This window comes from Clytia hemisphaerica, unplaced genomic scaffold, assembly GCF_902728285.1.
Source record: "Clytia hemisphaerica strain Z4C2 unplaced genomic scaffold, Clytia hemisphaerica genome assembly, whole genome shotgun sequence".
Lineage (NCBI taxonomy): Eukaryota > Metazoa > Cnidaria > Hydrozoa > Leptothecata > Clytiidae > Clytia > Clytia hemisphaerica.
Genome location: NW_027103650.1, coordinates 533,816 through 545,234, shown reverse-complemented (window position 1 = coordinate 545,234; position 11,419 = coordinate 533,816). Strand labels below are relative to the sequence as shown.

The 11,419-nt window shown below is 35.2% G+C and overlaps 1 protein-coding gene across 2 annotated transcripts in view; it reads left to right on the top strand.

The window, feature by feature from the left end:
• Positions 1 to 2,053: 2,053 nt before the first annotated feature.
• The window catches only part of LOC136803108 (uncharacterized abhydrolase domain-containing protein DDB_G0269086-like), a 32,783-nt gene continuing 23,417 nt past the window's right edge, over positions 2,054 to 11,419 (top strand). The window contains exons 1-2 of one of the 2 annotated variants that reach the window (XM_067059858.1): positions 2,054 to 2,725; positions 10,890 to 11,155. In XM_067059858.1, coding sequence (XP_066915959.1) covers positions 2,487 to 2,725; positions 10,890 to 11,155 — 505 coding nt within the window. In that variant the 5' untranslated portion in view covers positions 2,054 to 2,486. The remainder of the gene's footprint in view (positions 2,726 to 10,889; positions 11,156 to 11,419) is intronic. The other variant, XM_067059859.1, reaches the window with a different exon arrangement.

The window sequence follows — 11,419 nt, the reverse complement described above, 5'->3', positions numbered from 1 at the left end:
GAAGCAGCCTCACCACCTCAAGCTTGCACGCCGTCAAGATGTACTGAAGACGAAGACCTTGATCGCTTAACATGCAAAAAATGTAAAAGATCAGTTCATTATGAGTGCACACAGTTACCCCTGTATCAACTACAAATATTTGTGACATCTTACAACGACCATTACTTATGTTCAAACTGCGTACGAATAACGAAAAACCTAAGAAATAAAGTGGGAAAAAACACTCAACATATGATGCAAAATGAACTTAAAAAGAAAGACGACGTCATACAAAAACTGAACAACGAGGTCAACACCAACACCAAAACCCGTGATTCCATTAAAAATGACCTCAAAACCTTTCTGGCAGGAAAACTGCAAGAGATGGAGGAGAAGATAAGAAGCATGATTAAAGAGGAAATAAAGCACACATCAGAAATAATAACGGAAACATCAAAGAAAACATACGCTGAGATTACCAAGAAGCACAAAGAAGACTTAAGATCTGCCGAAGAACAAAAACGGAAGGAAGAAAGTGAAAAGAGAGACATAGAATCTAGAAAACTGAATATGATCGTTCACGGGTTTCTCGAATATTCAGGCCCAGATAAGGAAGAAGAAGAAAAAGGGAAAAAATATGACATATTTCGGTTCCGAGAACTCCTAGATGACATCAATGTTCCAAAAATCAATGTTACTCACCACAGATTAGGAGACAGAAAAACAAAGAATGGCCGTCCTCTGAAAGTCACCCTGCAAAGTCAACATGACAAAGATCTTATCATGAAGAATTTACACATGCTAAAAGAAACTTGTTTCTTTCAGGTAAGTATAACAGAAGATTTCACAATCAACGAACGGAAAAAGATCAAGGAGATGCACGAACAAGCGAAGAAATTTAACAAAGACAATAACAATAAAGGATTCAACTGGTGCGTAAGAGGAAGCCCAAGAACAAAACTACGCTTCGTTAAAACATCTGAAACATTACAAAACCGAACAAAAATATCTTCAAATTATAAACCAAAATGCTCTACAGAAGAAATCGTCAGCGATTGGGCATTATTAGATGATGATGAATGATTCATTTTGTAAAATAGGCAGTCGAACTCTATTAGCTTTAAAGCTAGTACAGATTTGTACACATTTTTCGACTTTAAAGAATATATACATTAACATACATTAACATTAACTCGAACGAAGCTCATTTTTCTCGTTAATGAAAAAGACAGAATATTTACCCATAGCTTAAATTAGGTTTGTGGGAGCACATTTTCAGCATTATTTTTCACACATTGAGTCGTTTTTCACACTTGTCTTGTTTGGAATATTTGATTTCACACATTTTCAGCATTATTTTCTCACACATTGAGTTCGTTGTTCACGCATTGAGTCATTTTTCACACATTGAGTCGTTTTTACACATTGAGTCGTTTTTCACACATTGAGTCGTTTTTCACACCTTGAGTCACTCACTTTGAGCATGCTGTGCCAGAACTATCATAATTTTTCTACTCTTTATGTGTTTGTTCTTGTGTTGATTGTGTTGATTGAGTAGTGTATTCAGGAATATCAGCAAGTATTTCCTCCATATCAGCTTGTTGATGCTGTTTTCTTGTTGTTACAGGCATTTTGGCTCGAGAAACAACGCCTACTTTTTACGCGCCAAAAATCTTGAAGACACGTCTTACCTCAGCGAATGCCGAATGAATTTTTATATGTGAATCTTATTTTATTGCCTGGGGGATTGCCACTCAAGGTAAACGACCTACCGTACGTGCGTCCCCTCCCCTTCCTAAAGTGTACTATAACAGTCTAAATTTTTAAAAATCTGACCATATTTTGCCTAAAAATAGTCAAAATTTTTCAAGAAAATGCACCGTAAAGATCGCTTTTTCCGGCGTTTTCGCTTAATTTTCTCTTCAATGTAAGGTCAGATTTCAAAGGTTTAATTTCGGGCCGCACGTACGGTCGATTTTCAATCGAGTGCCCCCTCTCCTGGGTCCTTTTGTAAGCCTGCATATGGCTAGAGAAGTACCAAGAGGACCAAGAAATTTTCCCTTGTGTCTCTATAATATATCTATGTCCTTACTAGATTTAGGCACGGGGGTAAACGGAATCTACGGAATACTACAAGGTATAAATTTCTGGGTTGCTATATTCACTGTGGCCAAACCCTAACAATCATTTTACATAAAGAGAGACCGACAGATTTTTGTAGGCAAGTGAAACCAAGGAAAGACCGAAAGAGCAATCACAGATGAGAATTCGAAAGTGAAATGTGGGAAAACAGTCGTGCTCAACTTATATATACTACATTATTTCGTAGTTGGCATGGTACAATTATCGGAATACTTTTGGGAAGCTCTGATCTGAAAATGACGGACTCACTTGGTTGAACCCGACTATACAAAGACTTTTTGAACCAAAAAATCTCGAGAATTTGGATATTGCTGGATATTTGATTTGATGTTTGATTGAATTTAAAAGGAAAAAACAACAATGTTATGGCTGTGTTTATGCATATGAATGAGAGAGAGGCTATCTTAGATTATGTTTACAATAGCTACAACACTGAAGATGAACTGGGACTTCTGCCAAATCAGCTGCAAGAAATATATCGCGATATCCGAAATGTTACCCTCAACCTCCCGCAAATCAAAGCATCAGTTGAATATATTTGTGCCTGTCCACCACTATGCGACAAAGAAGAAGTAATAGATGTCTTGAAAGAAATGGAAAGAAGGTATAACCCTCAGTTTTTTAGAAAAAAGCCATATATTTTCTCACAAAACATCAAGAATACTGTACAGTACGCCAGTTTTCAGATCATGGCAGATTTTGTCAAGATCTCGGGGGCAGCACCTTTCCTTTTCCGAAGGGCAGGGGCAGAAAAAATTGTATCAGTGCCCTCAGGGGCAGAAATGCTTTTTACCAAGGGTAGAAAGCCAGGATCAATCGAACTTGTCGAACCAATATAATCGAACAATCGAACTAATCGAACTCCATCGAACGATTAAAGTTTGATTAAAAAAATTAATGAAACTCTAAGATTTTTTAAAAGATTGTGAGTGTTCGATTAAGTTGGATCAATGGGTCTCGGTTCGATCAGTTCGATGAACCAACTTTGTTCGACAAGTTTGTGCTGCTCCGCCACACCGTATATTAGACGACCCACGGCATGGCCCGAACATGTTCAGGCCTGTTCGGACCATGCTCGGGCCACAAAAAAGTATTATTGAATTGGCCCGAACATTTTGTTTGGACCATGTTCGAGCCATGTATTTACAATTTACGCGCATTTTTAAAAAGGATTAATCAAGAGGCCATGCCGTGGGTCGTTATATTAGTTTCTTTTCAAAGCCAAATTTGGAATGTAAATCGGGAAATTACTTCCGATAACGGATTACATACTTTTCCTGTATCCTTTTAGCGCCAGAGGCGGTTTGTTGGGGCGTAGTATTCCACCACTCGGCCGCGCGCTAAATCGCAACAGAGGGGCTACGGACTTTATTCCAAATATACAAATATCCGGGTACAATAAACATCAAGCTGTTAAGTCCGGGAACTGTCGAAATGTCAATCGCGTGCCAGGACAAAGTTTTTGCAAGCGGGGAAAGATAATGAGGATTTAAGGGCTCTGGACATTTTTCGATTTTACACCAACTTTTAAATGGCAATTTCTGCATTTTAAAAAGATTAATGTATAACTTTTTTATATGTCCTGTTAAACCTACCTTTTTAGAATTAAAAAAAAATCGAAAAATTGAGATGAAAAATTAAATGAAGAAGAAAACGAAGAGTTTTTCTAAGAAGAGTATTTCACCTTTCAAAGCCCTAATCTCGGTAAAAATCAAACATTTTGGAGTTTTTTTTGGTTCAGGTGATGTATCTCTTTAGTATCTAAAAATACAATTTCGGAAGATTTTTGTGGAAGTGTCTTTCCTTTAAATCTCCAAAAAACCTCATTTTTGGCAATTTTCTCCACTAAATTTCCATACAAAAACAGCTATAACTTGGGATGTAGCCAAATAGAAAATTTTTCCGAAAAAATCTAAATAAAGAAGTTATTTGTCATTCACTTAAAAAAAGTTTGAAACAATAAAATGATTTCCCCAAGGAGATTAGGCTTTTTTTTGTGAAAAGTATATATATGAATAGCGTCGTTTTGACGTTTTATTAAGGTCCATGCTACAATGCCATTCCTTAATTACTCATGATGTAATTACTTAAATTCATTTTTTCAAAAGCAGTTTGTTCTTAAACATGTCAAAGAAGCGAAAACATAAGGTTTTATCTTCAAATTATGAAATTGATTTTTCCCTTAATATCATCAAACTAATCGCACTTTTTACTGACCGAACTAATCGAACTGCTATTGCTTCAAAAATTGTGAGTGTTCGATTAGGTTTGATTAATTATTTTAATCGAATTTTAATCGTTCGATGGGGTTCGATTAGTTCGATTGTTCGATTGGTTCGACAAGTTCGATTGATTGGGTCTGGGAAAGTGCAAGATTCCAAGGCCAAGGGCAGCATCTACAAACCACCGCCAACGTCCGCCATCTTTTCTTTCGAACTGTTCCGAAAATGATTTTGACAAGATTACGGCAGTTAGGAATATTTGGCAAGTTCCTGTACGCGGCCACAATCAAAAAAATCATAACCACACTCACAAAAAAATTGAGTTTGTGTCTTTTTTTACCGTTTTTTGCCTAGATGATATAGCAAACATAGTAATTATAAGCAGACTGTGCCTTTAATTGGCTGTAAAAAAATTATGCGTCGGTAGAAATTTCTTCAACTTTCAACAATGATAGAACACACCTATTTAAAAAAAATTAACCCGCGCATTTTTCATCTTTCTACTTCTTCATCTTCCATGAAGCTCTCAAAGTTAAATAGAATTAAACATAAGATATTCTTATAATTGTGAAATGTTGTTCGCGCTTTCGCTACGGTGGAGTGTATGACGTAAATCGCACGGCAACAAACTCGCCTTCTGTTGGCTGGTTATATTGGGCGTTTTGGCGTTACCACCCTCGAAGCAGTGGGCGCCTTCGTCATTCCGCAACTCTGTCCACCATTTTAAATGAGTTAACAATGGATCCAAAAGGGCGCCCTCATCAAGAAAGATCATTTGCTTTGGTCTCCGGCTTTGAGAAGCAGTGATGTTTTCGATTGTTTCCGATGGAAAATGGTAAGAAACTTAAGTTTACAAGTGTCATTCAGTTTTTGTTGGCTGATAGAATGGCAGGATCCTGGATGGTTTCCCTAACTGTACGGCGACCGAAATTAATAAGTTTATGCCCATCGACAGCCCTTTTTAATGAAACGCAGCCTTCCGCCCTGAAAAATAATGCCTTTGACAATATACAACATCTCAATCGCGGTACCAAAACAAAGATAATAAATTTCGCATAAATACCCCTAAAAAACGACCAGCACTATCTCAGGGCCTGAAAAAACTTTTCGTTTTCTGCTGTTCAATTTTATTATTTCAAGCAATGCAGTGGGGTGCACGCCCATTTAAAGTGAAACAAGATGGCAGAGAAGTAGTGATTGGAGGTTTTTTTAATTAGACAGCATGACAAAGGTTTGTTACATTATTTATAGCTTTACAAAGACAAACTCATGAGGTAAGGTAAATTGCGTTTTGACTGCTTTAAACCATTTTTATAATACAGAATATTTTCAAACTTGACTTCACTGGATACTGTATAGTCAAAAGTTTAGACATTGATGAAAACGTATTTCTTCGATCGAACATTGACACACGCTTTTCGAAATCAGACACACGTGCCGCAGCAATAATCTTTGATACACAATTTAATTTCTGCGCTGCTGGTGGATTTATGAACTCGCTACCTCGCAGCTTCATTCATTCGTTTATCTATTGCTTTATCAACTCGCTACTTCGCTTTTTCTACAATCTCGCACAACAGTCTAAGTCTTACTTTGCTTTTCTAGAGAAATGCATTGAAGATACTTTCGCATTTTCTCCCAGACAACATCGCAAAATACTCAAAAGGCTTCACAAACAGTGAAAAGAATTTCGCCTGCGGCGCTCCTTCAATTTACCTTGCTTCGCTCGGAATAATTGCAAAGCTCATTAAATTAATAAATCGAACCCTGAGATCATATGTACGGAAAAGGTTTTCTCCAGGTTTTTCTCCAGGTTTTTTCAATTCCGGGATTGAATTACGAGGGCGGTTCCGCCCGCTTATTTTCCTTTTGACGTTGATAAAAGAGATTTTAAGATTAATGTTGAAATGTGTATTTTTACAATAAATTTAGGCGAAACTCAACAAAAAATACAGTGGTTTTAAACTAATCTTTGACAAATTAGCGTTTCTTTCTGCTCAAATATATGCAAATCACATCGAAAAAAGAATATTTTCCGCCTTAACTTTCACTTTCCCTTTCGTGTTACGCGAATCTGATAGGCTGTAAGTCTTTAGCTTCAGGATTTTAATTGGATCATCTCCCGCGCCACGATTGAATTTTGATTGGTAGAAAGTTTCTGAGCGTGAATTCTGATTGGACGAATACCAGAAAAGTAAACAATAGTATGTAAGTATTTTGCTTATCAAAACCTCAAGATTTCCAGGGGGTTTTATTTACTTTGTATGGCGATAATTAAGCCTTCAAACACCAAGAAAAAAACCCAACATAGAACAGGTGTATTTTGTAATGCAGAATATGATGGTGTGAATCTTTATGAAATTCTATGGTAGGATTTTTTCTCAATGCCCCGTAACTATGCCCGGGGTACCCGTTGCTAAGACCTTATGTTAAAAACGAAAGCGATTACGGCAAAAATTCATCAAAAATAGCGATTTTCTTAATACCTCAAAATTGATACTTGACTGTACTGATATTTAAAGAATTAGTAAACCTTTTTAAGATCTGTAAAAAGCTCTCTACTCCCAAATAGTTCTAGAATAAACCCTGAAAAAACCATTATATATAATAAAATATCCAATCTTATATAATAATAAAGATTAAAGATGAAAATTCAGGAAGAAAAAACAAACCTTAAGCATTGAGGTAATATAGATAGATGGAGAGTCAATGTATTTTGTTCTATTCTGATTTATCATTGGAAACAAACAGCTGTTTGGTTGTTTTGGGAATAAGATGATTAATTTTGGGTATACTCGTGGGAATATTATGAAAAGACATGACATTTTTAACAAGTATATTGAAATAATAGCCTTGTCATGAAAAATTGAAAGAAACTTCACATAATAAGCACAATACTCTAAACTGCTAGGGGAAGCTGCCCATAAAGCCATAAAGATTTAAAAAAGAATTACGTGTTACGATTAGGAACCTTGTATCGATCATTTTGTCAGAGTATGAAAACAGCTGCCCACTTAGACGTGAAGATTTTAAGATAAGAAACTTTTAATGATAATGTGATGCAACTCTCAATCTTAACAAAATGCCAGCCCAAAAGTGTGTCCTTATGAAACAAATATACTCTTTTAGTCTTACATCAGTTGAAACTATTTCGAATCGCATTTTAACAAGGATTTTCGGCAAAATTAAGTTTTTTAAAATCAACCAAACAGTCTCTTTCTGTTCTTATAAAGTTATAAATTGAAGTTTTTTGCTTCCAATGATGGTACATCAAAGAAAAGCCGCTTTGAATAGATTTATAAAAGATTTCAACGACCATTTAGATCATTACCGAGACGTTTTCTCTCCATCTATATCTTTATTACCTTCATGCCTTAAGCAAAGAAATTACCTTAATAGCTCATTTTTTCCATGAAAAATAGAAAAACTTTTAGATATTTGAGTTCCCCAAACATTATAAAATCTTTTAGTACACATGGATGGCAAAAGAAAAAGAGATAATTAAAACCTTTAAATCAACTGAATTATTTCCATAATCATCGAAAAACGTCCTTCCGCCATTTTATTTATTTTTTAATGTGAAGTCGGAACTTCTTGTCACGTGACAAATAAATTTCCAACATCCAATGAAAATGCGCATTTGTATCACGCGGTAGAAAAAGTCACGTGACAGCGATTTCCATAGAATGGTCGTTCCGTTATATTTTTAGGATAAGAATACAAAGATTCAACCAGGGGGTTATATTACGTTAAAAGAAGAAATTTTATTTGCCAGATGGAGGAAAAAGTTTTTTAGAGGGAATTTAATTTGGAGGTTACCTTGAAAATTCAATTTGGTAGGAATTTAATTTGGCGGATGAAGGACATTTTTGTCCAAAAAACGCCATTAAAAAAGGAAAAACCTGTTTTAAAGCCTGAAATAGCACAAATTTGGGGGAATAAATATAGCAATTTAAATTTGGCAGGAATTTAATTTGGTGTATGACGGAAAAAATTAAATTTGGCGGGAACTTAATTTGGTGAATTTTGACCAAATCCGCTAAATTAGATTCCCGCTAAAATTTCTTCCTTTAATGTATTAGCTGGGGCTTCGTGAGACTTAACTTTTAGGGCAATGTTTTTGTTTTTTTGAAGCACATAAGATAGAGGAAGACCTACTGAAAAGGGGAAATTAGGGGAACGATTCTATCAAAAGTTATTGGCAGAGAAAATCATGTTTGAGCTGGAAATGATGGTTTCTCTTGCATAACTTTTTATTGCAGTACCCCGTCTTATCCCGGTTTGACAACCGGTAGTCAACTACATCAGAAACATACAGGAATGTTTACACATGGACAGGATAAGTTTCCACGAACCACCAGCAAGAACAAAAGTTGGATTTGCCTTAAAATGGCTGAAATGTTGGACCTTTAATATAATTTTTTAGGAATTTAAAGCTTATCTATTCTTTGTCAAGATACTTTTTATTTGAGATTGATTGCTTTACCAAAGTAAAAGATATTAAAAAGTCTTGACAGGCCATGAAAAAATGAATATAATAATAATAATAAATATAAATAATTTTGCCAGAGCTCATACACCGACCCATTTACATGTACAGAATTATTTTTAATTTAGTGTGTAATCAAGGCCTTACAATCGAGGCTCTATTTTGATAATTGAATAACAAATTTTGGTTGGTTTGTAAGCTGGATGTTGCACGTTAGTAATTGGTCATTATGTTTTGTTTCAAGCTTTCGATTTTTTTCTTAATTGTCTTGGGATCTTCAACTTGATTCAGGTAATTTTCACCCTTGTTGTTTCAAATTGTTATTTCTGAAACCTTTGTTTTCCTAGTGTGGCTAACTGGCTGTAGCTGGATGTAGGCCTGATTTCTAAATAGACCTTTTGCTCTGAAATCAGCAGGATATCCAGACGGTGTCAATCAAACAACTCGAACGAAACTTTCGATCAAGCTAATTGAATGTAAGCAAATGCGATCGAATGATTGCTATTTGATTCTCAAATGCAATTGAATCTCAATTGAATGGCCAATTCCTGGGTAATATTCTATTGTATTTGATTGCGCTCAAATAACATTTGATTGGTTCAATTGATTACCAATTACATTTGATTGATCTTCGATTATGTTTGATTATAGTTCAAATACAATTATGTTCGATAAGTTTGATTGCAACTAGATTGACCCACTCCTTTTAACCCTATTCGTACTAGGGGAGAGGCTGTTTCTGTTTGGGGGCGAAACTAATGTTAATAGCTCCTGAAATAATAAAGCTTTTGGCATGAAATTTTCTGCAAATTCCTTAGCTTCAATATAAAAAGATTTGACATCTAACAATTTTCACACCTTGAGCATCATGACATTTCTGACAGTAAAATTGACACATTTTAAACCGTGATTTATTGAATATTTTATAGAATAAGCATTTTAGACTCATAGAACGTTTTCTTAAAAGCTTTTGTTAGAATACAAGAGCTATTTATAAGAACAAAGGAAATTTTGGGTTTTTGCTCACTTTGGGCATGATGAGTGACGTCATATCAAAAAAATTTTTTGTCAAAGCTTACTTTATATGACAACGATCTAGTGTGCCAAATTTCATCCAAAAAGACCAACTAGATCAAAAGTTAAGGGCTGGTACAGGAACAGCCCTCCTAATTTTGAACCGCCCCTAAAAGCCTAGTATGAATAGGGTTAAAGCCTTAATGTGGGCAGCCGCCAATACCCCATCTGAAAATCAGAGGAGAGCGAGCACAGTGTACAACCGTGAATATAATTGAATCAGAACGTTATTGAACATAATCGAATACAATCGAATGTAATGGAAGCAATTGATTGGCAAATCCTAGATACTATTTTATTAAAACTCTACTGTGTTTGACAATTGAATTACAGTTATTTGATTGGGTTTGATCGTGTTCAATTGCTTTGGCGTTTGATTCGTTCGACTGACACCCTCTGGGGGTATGTCATGTTGTATAAATTAAAAACTCCAGCAATGACACCGTGAAATCAGGTAGAAGAAGGTGCTTTGTAGGGATTCCAAATTTTGGTATAATAATAATTTAGATGAATCATTGTAAAATGACTTTATGGTCGATAGCTATCTACCCGAAGGTAGGAGAGGGTGCTACTCTTCCTCCCTGGATTGCTCCACTTACCCTTGATCCTTCTCTTACTTAATAACTGAGCATCAAGTAGAGAGGCATCAATTACCATTTTGGGAATCTTTGGTATGACCCGGCTAAGGGTTGAACCCACAACCTTGCGAACCGTAGCCGGATGCTCTACCACTGCATTACGGTCGCTTGCGAGAAAAAAGACAACAAAACCTAGGGAAATTAAAGGGAAACAAATGTTAGGGCACGAGATACTTTAAAGATATTTGGCAACACAAATTTCTCCAACAGTGATAATGGGGATTTTTATTTTATAATCAATTCTGTTCTGCTTTTCTTAAGACATACTAGAAATATAATGGAAATCAGGTAATGTATTTCCTTTATTTACTATAGGCCAAAACATGTTTTTTATTTAATTTTCAGATTTTACCTTGCCCAAGACTTGCAATGGGAATTTGCAATGCTAGATCGTCAACGTAAAGGTGCTATACCGCGTAAAGATGCTATGTTTTTATTCCAAATGGTGCACGGTGAATTCTTTTCAAAATTCAGATTTGAAAAGTTGATGAATTCCAGACCGATTGTTCATTCTGATGTATCTTTTGAAGAAATTGAAGTTGATTTGTGTAATATCCCAACATATGAATGGATAGACGAGTTGATGATTGAAAATGACAAAGAAAAAAGAGGTTAGTTTGTTTTTTTGAGAACCTAAGCTAGTTAACTAATTACAGTAAAAGAAAAAATTTCAAAGTTTTATTTCAAAATTGAGCAATTAAGCTTTTCGATAAAAAATCATCTTCAGCTTTATACAAGTGATCATTTTCACAAAAAATTACTTGTATATAGAGCACTGAAGATGATTTTTTTATCGAAAAGATTTTGCTCACTTTGTTGTTTTTTCTTTTAATGGACTTTTGGAATGGCAAAATTAAGCTAGTTAGGTCTTTAAT